The following is a 12,062-nucleotide window of genomic DNA, read 5'->3' on the forward strand; positions in this document are numbered from 1 at the left end:
GTAGAAAATAGCTTACTTGCTAACAGGTAGGAATTAGCACAAACGCCACCTTTACAGTGTGGAAGGAGGGCTAGCTAATGTTAGCTAATGAGAAATGTCAGCTAGCTTACACTAGCATTAGTTAAGCTGTTAAATTGACGGAATTTGAAAATAGTGACTTTACTTATTGATTGCTATATTTAACATGAACCAAACTTACGTCAAAACAGTCGCTGTTAAACCTTTGTCTTCTGTTTTCAAATAACTGATTTTTACAGTGCCGAACAAGGGCTAGCTAATGTTCGCTAATGAGAAACGCCAGCTAGCTTGTGCTAGCACTAGCTAGCTGAAGTAGCTTGAACCAATGACTTTTTAACGATTGCTACATTTAAAATAAATAATTTTCATTAAAACACTTATCTTCTGTTTTTAAATGACTGGCTGTAACTTTCTGCCCTGTGTTTGACAAACATAACTTAGCTAAAACATTTGGACTCATCACGTGATGTTATGGCGTTCACGAACAGATAGATATGTCTTAAGCAGATCCAGTGAATGTTTTTTAAATACAATGTTTTATAAACTGTATTTAATGTGTTTAACCTGTAAGATGATGGATATATTCATTTCCAATGACATCCTATTAACAGGACAGAGCAAAAAAAATAATGGATGGACAACATAAACATGTAAATTATAACATTATGGCACATTTGACCTACCATATTTTTTACCAATGCATTTTAGTATGTTAGTCTCTCACTATAACCACATAAGTCCTCACCCGTTGTCAGTATATAAAATATACAGAAAATACTGAAAATACATGACGTAAGATGTCTAATCATCTTGCAATTTAATGAAAAATGGCCTATTCTCAACAACTATAAATTCTTGACGCATGCTCGTCGCCCTTTCTAACCCTGTAAACAGTTGCGTCTTTACGTCAGTCGCTATAAAGAAGCAAGAAAGCCACAGTCCACCGCTACCTGCTATAAATATTCCCTCTGCGCCTCCCATCCCCAGTTAGGGTCTCATGTTATATGTCAAGGGCTGAGCTCAAAGGGTGGGAGCCATAGATTACAGTGTGTCATCCTGATCTAGTGCAGTCCCTGATGGCTCCGTAGGCGAGTCGTGTTGTTTATCGGCTCTTCTTACTGGATCGTCTGCTGTCTGTGTCTTGCAGATTCATTAACCAAGATGTTGCATCTGGCTTCGTGTGGAACGTCAGGGGTATTCGCTGGCAGAGTTGGTCTCCTCTTGTCTGTCATGTGGTGGCAGTTGGGTTTATAGCAACTTCATAACAGCGAGCAAGGTCAAATGCAAGAGAGCAGCTCAACGGCAGAGCACTGCTGTAAAGGTTTGGTCTGTCTTCAGTGTGTTTTGGATTGCTTTAGATTTTAAGCATGCTTTTGTTAAATTATTGCTGTTTTGTTTAGGAAATCGGGGCTTTTAACTTGATACTTGCATGTACAGTAAGAACAAGTTAAATGAGTGGCGCTGGTTTGTTTCCCAAGGTGTGTTCAATCGAAGAACATGGCTGGTGAAAAGAGCGGGACCCAGCTTCAGTTCATGAGAGCCTCCACCACTATCCGTCTTCGGGACCTTTACGATCCCAAGCCTCAACCTCCCAAAGCCCCAGTCCGGATCCGCCCTCCAAGTCCCAGAACTCCCTCCGTAAAGGAACCTCAACCAAATCACGGCATTCCCAGCGATCCTCCAACCAAGACGATCATGAGGAGACGAGCTCAGTCTCTTACGTCGTCTGCAGAGAGGAAGCGAGAACTTAGAAGGCTGCAGGTTCGCTTTGTGGACTCTCTGGGCCTTAACTTGGAGGAAGTCAAGGTCTTTAAAGTTCAAGAAAAACCCCTGATACCTCAGCATGTCATGTTCAGGCTGCTGATGAGCTCTGAGCTGGCTTACGGGAAGTCGTTGGAGCTGTCCTTGCCTTATTTCAAACCATGCTTTTCTGAAAATATGGGAGCCCAGCCGGGATTTCTGAAACATGTCTGCACTCAGAAGGTGTGTCTGGAGCAGGTTGTGTGTTCGGATCAGGGGATAACGGGCACCATACAAGTACTGAACTTAGCTTACGAGAAGCAGGTCACAGTGCACTACTCCTTCACCAACTGGAGAACGCAAAACCGCTCAAAAGCGCCCTGGGTATCGAGCGGGCGCCGCGGGGAGCCCGACGCTCCAGGAACGGACGTCTTCAGGTTTCATCTTCCCGTCCCGCCCTTCATCATGCAGCCGGGAGCCATGTTGGAATTTGCAATCTGCTATCACGTACAAGGATGTGATTACTGGGACAACAACAACGGCCACAATTACAAACTGTCATGCCACAGCTACAAAGTGACTGTTCCCAGGGAGTGTGAGGATAGCATGCTGCATTTCACCTGAGTGGCCACATGGGGGAGCTAGAACACCTGCACGCTGAGACATTTTAAAAAAAAATCAAATTACTCTACAGCAAAACTTGTTAAACTCAAGTTCAGCATTAAGGTATTTGCACTTTTTTTGTGCCACTTTGTTGCATGTACCTGATGTAGTGATTTTTCATTCAAATTTTTATTTTAAAAATGTGATCAGTTTACTAAAGGTGTTTAATGATGTTGCACTTACCTACTACCTGATGAGATTTGAATATTCATACTTGTAACTGCAATTTGCATAAATATTTTCCATCTTCTGCACTAAGTTGCATGTTAATTTTATTTTATTTGTTGTTTACATGTAATCAAGTTTTACAGTGCAGTACGATTAGTTAAACAATGGAGCTGACGAACTATTTAATTGCCAATTACAAGGTGATTTAACATGGAAGAACTCCAATGTGACACTTTAAATTTGGGAAAAACAACAGGAGCTTTACAGTCGGTCAAGTTTTTAGTATACAGGAGTAAATGCAGTTAATAAATATTGTTTTCTTGGGTTGATTTGATAATTTGTACCTAATGTGACAGTAAATGTGGTTAGAGAGTCAAAAAAAAAAGAAGCTGGTTTTGGAATTTGAAATGACGGATTACTGGCAGCGTGGGTTCTCTCCGGGTTCTCTGGCTTCCTCCCACACAGTCCAAAAACACATTGCAGTTAATTGGTGATTCTAAATTGTCCATAGGTGTGAATGTGAGTGTGCTTGGTTGTCTGTCTCTAAGTGTAGCCCTGTGATAGACTGGTGACCTGTCCAGGGTGTCCCCTGCTTTCACCCTGAGTCAGCTGGGATAGACTCCAGCCCCCCATGACCCTAGTGAGGATTAAGCGGTGTATAGATAATGGATGGATTACTGGCAAAGAAAATAAACAGCTGAGTGTTGTTAAGTCACCATTCATTTTAACATTGCACGTCCTCAAAGACTGGTTAATTCTGAAGCAGCTGAGATGTGCTGACAGTCCTGCGTTAAACACAGCTCTACCCCCACCTCCACAGGATTTATGTTGACTTTCTGAAGCTTCAGGATAACCTCGATGGCATCACCTGGTGACAAAGAAAGCGACCACGGTGTGTAAACCCAGCACAGCGGAGTGCCGGTTTAAATTATGCCACTGTGTTTGAAGTCAGGATTTCAGTGCTCCTGCTGGGCTTTTTATTTCCATTAAACCCCTGCCACCACAGTACAGACTTGCAGAAGAATTTGCTCCCTTTGCACTTTCTACAAAGCCGGTGACCCAATTTAACCGTCTGAGTTGTTGCGTCGTACCACCGACTCCAGGCAACAAGCACACAGCATATTCCTTCCTGATTTCCCACCGACGACCTGCCGCAACCCGAGCAGCTTGTGCACTTTGTGCAAACGGGGGCCTGACCCCATTCTTGTGGAGCTTGTTTTGTTTTAAGGAGGAGGATTACGAGGAGAAGTGTTTACTCGACCCACAGGTCCCAGACAGTGCTGACCTTTCACCAAAATGTTTCCACTGATACGAGAGCCCAGATTCCAGAGCGCTTTCTGGCAGGCGGAGGACATTCTTCCATCTGCATTCGTCACAGCAGCTGTATGGCGTGCTATAAACATGACAGCAGCTACCTCATCTGACCGCCTGCAGAGCAGATCAGGTCCTCTTGCAAGTCACCTATGAGTCATTACTGGTGATCAAATTTTCTTAGATTTTACATATGTTTTTCTAATTTATTTATCTGTAGATTTGTCATTGTAGAAACGCTGTTAAAACATTCAAATTGAGAAAATGTTCCTACAACTGAAAAAAATCTGACTTGCCATTGAGAAATACAGGAAATTCATTTTCTCAGCTGTGTTGTTTCTGAAGCAAACATCCCTCGTATGACTTTCTTTTAATATTCTTACACTCTTTCCTAAAAAAACACAAGTGCAATAATTATTTTAAAAAAGAAATCATGAATCAGTTTATATTCAAATGTTTGCACACATGATCAAAATTAAATATGTTGCATAGTAAAACAGGGCTGTTCTGTATAAAAAGTGCTTGTGCAATTACATTTAATGCAATATTTACTTAAGTAGTTTTCACTCACACTGGAGTGTTATTTTACTTTACTATAAGAACAAGTCTTCCACTACAGTAAGTAATTATTTTATTCAGTCATATATGTGAAACTAGATGCCATTTGAGAAACAAACTAAAGTAGATTTGAATAAAGTTCTCAAATTCAACCTAACTTAATTTTTAGGCGTACAAACAGCAACAGCTACAGACTGTGCAGAGAAGTTTTTGAATTCTTTGTTTTGTCTTTTAATGTGCATGTACATAAGCACTGTGGCACCAAAAATACCATCCACTCTTTGTCCACCTACTCCATGAATGCTGGTGTGTTTGCAGTACACTAGATGGCGCCATTGCTCAGCCTGAAGATACAGTACTGCAATTTAAAATACAGTAACTACAAATCTTGGCCTGGAACTTCACATTTCTGATTGCAGTGTTAGAGGAAGTTTTCAGTTTTTATCAGCAAAAATGTAATGAAAAGAGAAAGTAATATCACTCAGAATGTAGTAATGCGCATTATATTGTATTGTTGTGTTAATATTGCTACAGTTACACATACTGTACATAATAATGTCGTCTGAGCACATTTAAGTGACTTCAGACAGCTCAATCTGTCATATTTCCTCATCATGTTTTATAAGATTATGATAAGTTGGGTACAAAAACTTAGGATCTACATAGGAACTAGCAACGAAAGCTGTAAATGCAGTGGACAAAAAAACAAAAAAATACTCTGACATGTGGCAGAGTAAACATAGAAGATACACTAGACAAGAATATAAACGCAACCTGCTAATGGTCTTCTTTCCCCACTCAGAGAAAAGGTTAAAAATGCATCTTCTTATGCTCCGGATGTTTGTTTTTTTTAAGGGGGTGGGTTAAATTTAGCCAATTGTGCACACAAAGCTTTTCAGCTGTTCAACTGGTGACAAATTCTTGACCGCTGAGTTCATCCACACCTTAGTCAGGTGCAGAGGACAATGATCACACTTCTGCAACACGTCTTTAACCATTCATTACAAAACCACCTTCAAATGCAGCTTTAGAAAAATGACACAGATGACAAGAGATGATGTCAGGTAGGACCACAACGCCACCATTCGTCATCTAAGAAGTTGTGGCAGTGGAGCTTCGGGAACGGTGGAACAACATTCCACAAGCAGCATCAACAACCTCAATAACAGCCTCCGTGGCAGATGTCTGACTCAACGCTGACTTGTGACTTCCGCTGTGTGACTCCACTCTCCACCTGACTGTTATCACTTCCAGTTTACTTGATTGTTTGGTGATGTGCTGTAGAGATTGGAATACTTACTCCCCCTATCTTAAACAGAATGGACAGAATTGAGTAAACTGTTACTAGCTGCCTTTATATTTTTGCTCAGAATAATGCTCAAGGCTTTACTTAAATGTAAAGTTTTGCTCCTAAACCTTGAGATCAGTGCACTTTTTTTGCTCCTTTTTGGCACCTTATAAACACATCTTGTAAATACCAGGCCTTCTGATTTACCGCTCTACTGTAGTGGCTTGAAACTGACCCACATAGTCCCATCATTGCACCCTGAGAGCTTCCTACAAAACTGCCCCGACCTCTCTTTGTTTTCTATTTGTAGTGGGTTGAGTACAAAAATAAGGTTTTATGCACGGACTCCCTGAAGAAATGTGCATTATGATCAGAGCTCTCGGTGGACGCTCGTAACCTGGCAACTCTCGCTTGTTGTCTCCTGCAACTGGCCTCTGTAGGTTGCATAATGATAATGCAAACAGCCACAACAATGCAGCAAAATTGATCCGTGAGGCCCCGGCATCTCCTCTGATGCCTTGTTCTCGGCCTTTTACAGCCGCACCACAAAACACAAACAAACGTCCCGGCCCTCTCGGCAGCTGCCTGGATCTCATCGCCCTTGTTTTTTTTCACGTTGCTCATTTGTATGGATTTTCTTCAGCAACAGTCGTAGCTGTCATGCCAGTCAGTGTGTTGTTGGGACAAACATCCATGCGGCCTTGCAGCGCTGTGCCTTTATTTGGGGCTGTCATCTCGTGCTAGTCGCCGGTAGTTATATAAGAACTCACCATATTAGGAGCAGGCCTGATGCTCGGTTGTGACGTTTGCTCTGGGGACTGGCTTTAACTGTGATGCAAAAAAAATTGATGCAGCATTATTGGAAACATGGGATGACGGGTTACATCATTAAAGCACCGTTATGGCCTGGAATAAAAGAAGTGTGTCACTTTTAATATTTCATCGATCGTTGGTTGATTTCGTCATGAGAATCTTTTTTTGTCAATCAGCGACCTCTTCCGGGTGCAGTGACGTGAATGACTGGAAACAAAATCTATCTTGAATATGAGGTTCGGTGACCTTATTTTTGGAACACAAAGTTATCACGCTCACACTTGGCTTAAAACTGCAGAACATATGTTCGGCGTGAGTTACCCCTGGCCTTCGCCCATCGGAAAAACACCCGGAAGTCAGGACATCCCTCCTCATGCCCACGAGAGCATCCCTTGTTCTTCCCACGCACCTCCACAGGTTCTGGACTGCTGCTGGTTTCTTTACTCCAGACAGCGAGAGGTCCTGGAGTACAGTACGGTTCACACTGGACCTGCCATCTGTTCCTGGACCGAGGCTGTGACTCACATCACATGCATGTCGATGTCAGAGGGCTGCGCTGCCAATAAGGTCAGGCCTGCCGGAGATGCTACATGGGTTGATTTTTAAAATTTATTTTAGAAATTTGAATATCAGCTTTTTAACAGAGGCTTTTCAGTGACTGTTTTCATTTTAATGTGTTGGGAATAATCGGAAGATTAATAATAACTGCCTGTCTAGATGTGTCAGCAAGTCAAAAACAATGACTTGTTCTGATTCTTGTTCCAGTGTGACGCAGCAGCAGCACTAACAGTTACTAGATCAACAGCTCGCCCCGAATTGGACAAATACAGTCGGATGAAGTTGTTTTCATGAGACGCTAACCCGCTTAACGCGCTGCAAGAGAACCTAATTTGTCGGAGAATAATAGAGCCCCATGATAAGAAACAGGTCACTGCCTGCATTTCGTAAACTAATTGCTGCTTTATCTGACGGAACAAGGTGAACTTCACTGCAATTTTATTATCTGCTTACTAAAGCGCAACAGTGATGAGATCGCGGGGATGAATATGAAGAGATTACAACCCGTTTGTGAGGCGCAGTCAAACTATCATCACCCTAATTCTGACCCTTGCGAGAAAAACAACACTTTCAAATCACATTTTTTAAAAAATATCACTTGTATCATGATATTAAAATGTGATTTTGAAAAAAGAAAGCGCACTTAATTCACTCAAGACAAACACGGTTTGTTACAAATTGAAAACCTGTATTGTGCAGACAATAAATAGTGCTTACAAAGGGATTTTTGTCTCGTACACAGACAAGATTTCTGTTTAAGAACATTTACACTGTCGATATGAAATTCATCATCAACTGAATCAGTGAGACTCAGACACAGCTCGGGGATGTGACTACTGATACTGGAGTGGGACTGGTCGACTCGGTCACATGCACGGTGCCCCCCTGCCGCGTCAAAAAGGACGTCTTTCAAAAGAGTCTGTTTACAAAAAGAAGTCTCTGCGTGTCTATGGCGAATCCATGGCCTTGATTCTTCCTGCTCCTCTGGCAAGGTGAAGTGAAGGTGAAGGAGATGTTCCTCTGAGCGGAAGTGGAGCCTGCTGCATGCGTCCCCTTCTAACGGCAGATCCATTTCTAGAGACATAGCCTCCAAGGTTCGCTGGACCCGAATATCAGGACACCCACTGACTGTGGGCCAAGGCGCTGGAAGACTCCGTGCAAAGTCTTCACTGACAGGACCAGATATAAGCAACTCTTCACAGAAGAAACCTTGCTAAGGCCGGTGGAACCTGCAAGGCGGAAAAGAGGGGAAAGTGTGAGCGTGGACGAAAATATCCACATATTAGGGTGTCATCAATCAACGGTGCTATTATTAACTCAATGGATAGTGCTGCTTAAAAATGGGGTCTTGCGTAAGCACGAAACTGTTCAATTCAGGGTTTTTTTTTAGCTACGGACAGTCCTGCCACAAGCAAAGCGTAAGCTAAATGAGAGCGGACATTCATTATAGCAGAGAGGTGGTGCAAAAGGGTGCAACTTTTTGATCTCAAGGGGCCAGGTTGTAGCTAAATTTAGGCTCTGGTCTGCAGGGTTTGCACTCATTGATGTGGAACCGTTGGATAATGCACCTTGGAATCGTTGCACAATGTCACACTGACCCTCTTAGACATCATCCACGAACAATAGCTTGACAAAAAGAGAGAGCTGGAAAAGAAAAGCTAACAATGCGTCCATAATGACCTTGTCAGATGCTTGCTCGAAGAATGAACTTCCATCTCATTGCTTTTGAACTCGTTCAGTTCCTTCCGTATCGCCGCCTGCGGAACAAAAAAGAAGAAGCACAAAGCGTGAGCTCAGGTGTCCCTCCTCGTACACTGATGCAGTCGCTCAGCTGGGGAAGCTCACATGTTGTGAGAAACATGTGTTGTTGAGGTGCAGATTATGTAAGCTTTACTGGGTATTACTGGGAAAGTTTAGTGAAAGTGAGCCACATAAAATGCAATTTAACGCCTGTTTTATCACATTGGACAGAGTACGATGGAAACCCAGCAGGGATGAGATGGACTACAATGATCGTTCTTCAGTACTTCCCAGCAGCATATAAGGAAAATTCCTCATGATCTGTTTAATCATAGTAACATGACCTGGATTCACATCAGCACAGAGTGAATGGATCAATTGTCCAAATAAAAAGTTTAGAATTATGTGTATTTATGTGGCCAAAAGTTCTGCCAACAGTAGGAGCTGATGAGCATTCTCGACTTTTGCATCACTTTCTAAGGCCTTTTTTTGAATGCAATACACAGAGGGGGGGTTTCAACTACCTTGTCAGCAGCTGACAGTCTGGTCCAGGGCTTGTCAGCTCGCCTGTCATAGTCCTGAGCTTTTGCAACTTCCACATAGTCGCTGAAACGAATCAGGATCTTTCTGTCCCGCAGCTCGTCCACCGTCGGACGCTGGTTCAGCTGCAAAACAAACACAAATGTCAGTGGTGGCTCCCATCAGCTGCATTTAAAGACACTGGTGAGAGAAACTAAATATTGAAAATGGAACTCAAACCGAAGCCTACCTTTCTGTTCAGCCGCTGTTTAATTTCCCTCCTCTCCTCCTGTTCAGTCTGGTCATTTCTCTCTGTTGACACAAGGAAAGATGAATATTAGCACCGAAAAGCAGGTCAGAAAGATCAAATAGCTTTAATTCGACATGTTCAGCCTTTCTGGAGTCTCTCAGTCGTTCTACAAAATGTAGCCGTTACTGTCACGGGGCTGACGGTCGCTGAAGTCTGTGATTAACGGAGCTAATACAGGATTCCAGTTCAGCACAGTGAGCCGGTCTGCAGCAGTGCCGAATGTGAGTTAGCGAGCGAGACACGAGCAGATTAGTGCACTAATAGGGTTTATCTTTTATTCGATAGAGCAGAAAGATCCCTGGATGTCACTTCATTTTTTATTTTTTAATCTCTCTCAGCCCAAATATATTTGGTGAACTACTTTGGCAGCTTAAAACAAGGCTGACACCTGTCGCGTACTTTGTTGTTTTTTTGGTGCAACAGGAACAGAAACTAGTTTAGCATTTTTACAGTAAATGTGCTGTGGATAAGACGGGCTTGTGTGGAGCTTGAACACATGTTGCTGTGCAGAGACAGAGAGAGAGAGACGAGGATACAGACAGCTGCTCGGCGCTCACAGGTGGTCGTCTCAAGCGGGAGACAACGATCAGCAAAATGTGGGACTCATTCTCACATGACTGTTTCGTAATTGTTCTGTTGTCTCTGGACAGCGAGGTCGAGTTTCCCAGTTTGTAGCACTATTATATGACACCTTTTTATTCCCTAGCAGAAGTAAAATTGTACTTGTGTCAATATAAGGATGGGAAACTACTACTACTACTAACATTGCATTGATTTGGAGGGATTTGTGGTTTGTTTTAATTACCTTAACAGAGAGCTGCAACTAGCTTTCTACACTAATGGCAATAAAGTGTAGGAAAATACTTCAAATGTCCAATCAATCCTTAAAACAAAACACTATTTTTTTGGTGTGACCAGCAGCCCCCTAATGACATCCAGTTTACAAAATTAAAACAGAAAAAAAGAGAATATTTGCATCTATTTAATTTGGGAAAAGGGTTCCGTTTTACTATTTCATTTTTTATCTTATGTTGTTTTATTCTTTTTTTTTCATAAATATCAGAAATATTTTTGTTATTTTTGTTAAAATATTCTTATATATATTCAGATTTTTTGTTGTTTTGGTAAATATTGCATTCGTGAGCTAGGTGCAAAGATATTTTATCCTGAATCTGCATTTGTTCTGGTGAATGTCTTTGAATGGCAATAAAAAAAATGTAAAAAAAAGCTTGCAAAAAAAAAGTCATATTTGAGAAATTGTACAAGAAAAAAAAAAATACAACAAATAAGAAATTAAATTAACATAAAGTCAAACTACACCTGATTGGAACACCATAGGAGTTATTGTAGAAATACGGTAAATTTGAACATTTTTTTTTTTTTTTTAGTTTAAAGACGATTTGTAAACTTCTACTGAAATATCTAAAGTTGTTCCTTAACATTTTTTTTTTCTTTTTACTAAAATCCGAGACACATCCATCCATCCATCCATCCATCCTCGGATACATCCACACTACTTACGCTTCAAGATGTTCCGGCTCTCCAGCTCCTCCACCGCCGGCCTCTGGCTCAGTCTCCTGCGGAAAAACACCAGAATTACGTTCTGGACCATGTTTCCTTCCCACGCTGCTGCTGCTGCTTCTCCTCCTCCTCCTCACAGCTCCACCGCCGGCACACAAGTCCTGTCAGTCCCTCCACTAATACTAGCAGCACTTTGGGTGCTTCTGCCGGTGTGCAGAGCGCCGAGATCCGCACATCCACAAAGCAAACACCGCGTCCCACCGCGAGTCCAAAGAGCGGCTCCACATCGGGAACAAGCAAAAAGTCAGGCTGCGCGTTTCACAGCACGAATCAGAGCCGGTTCGGGGTTAGAAAAATCTAAAGAGCTTCTCTCCGTGGAAAAAGAGCAGCTCCGGTTTTGGATGCTGAGAGGCGGTAAAGGGAGGAGAGACGCGGTTGGATTTCCCTGCAGAAGTGTGGAGGATGCTGCGCTCCGGAGCTGCGCGCTGAGTGGACTGAGAGGTGCTGCACCGCCCGCCTCCTCTTATCGCACGCTAAATGTGAAGGGGGTGGGACTGAGGAGGAGATTCCCCGTGCAAACTCAACACAATCACACAATCCACACACATAAACCTGCTGCAGCAAAGGGAGCCCACTGTTGGAATAAAGTCACTGCCAAATTCTAACAGTAGTCTGCTGTTGTTCCAAAATAATTCTGTTAACTGGAAGCTTTCTGGAGCCAAAAAATGACAATGAGCATTTACTGAGGGTGTAAACTGAAGAAAAAAAAAACTCAGTAGTGACAACTTCATGACCTACTTTACAAGGAAAGTTTGGACTTTTAAAGACAAATTCATGAACATGTCTTAGACTATT

The 12,062-nt window shown here is 42.4% G+C and overlaps 2 protein-coding genes across 2 annotated transcripts; one reads left to right on the top strand and one right to left on the bottom strand.

Annotated features, from left to right (window-relative positions):
* The first annotated feature begins 1,073 nt into the window (after positions 1-1,073).
* ppp1r3db (protein phosphatase 1, regulatory subunit 3Db) lies at positions 1,074-2,426 on the top strand. Its single transcript, XM_008293489.1, has 2 exons — positions 1,074-1,339; positions 1,497-2,426. Exon 2 carries the CDS (start codon positions 1,516-1,518, stop codon positions 2,380-2,382), a length of 867 nt encoding a protein of 288 aa, XP_008291711.1. The 5' UTR covers positions 1,074-1,339; positions 1,497-1,515; the 3' UTR covers positions 2,383-2,426.
* Positions 2,427-7,784: 5,358 nt separating this feature from the next.
* Positions 7,785-11,699, bottom strand: LOC103365918 (phosphatase and actin regulator 3-like). The gene is made up of 5 exons (XM_008293491.1): positions 11,208-11,699; positions 9,627-9,688; positions 9,382-9,522; positions 8,798-8,874; positions 7,785-8,346 (listed from the first exon to the last, which is right to left on the bottom strand). The coding sequence occupies exons 1-5, from the start codon at positions 11,296-11,298 to the stop codon at positions 8,331-8,333; spliced, it is 387 nt and encodes a 128-aa protein (XP_008291713.1). The 5' UTR covers positions 11,299-11,699; the 3' UTR covers positions 7,785-8,330.
* Between the last annotated feature and the right edge of the window lie 363 nt (positions 11,700-12,062).

The sequence above is a fragment of the Stegastes partitus genome, unplaced genomic scaffold (genome assembly GCF_000690725.1).
Source record: "Stegastes partitus isolate 25-593 unplaced genomic scaffold, Stegastes_partitus-1.0.2 Scaffold889, whole genome shotgun sequence".
NCBI classification, from domain to species: Eukaryota; Metazoa; Chordata; class Actinopteri; family Pomacentridae; genus Stegastes; species Stegastes partitus.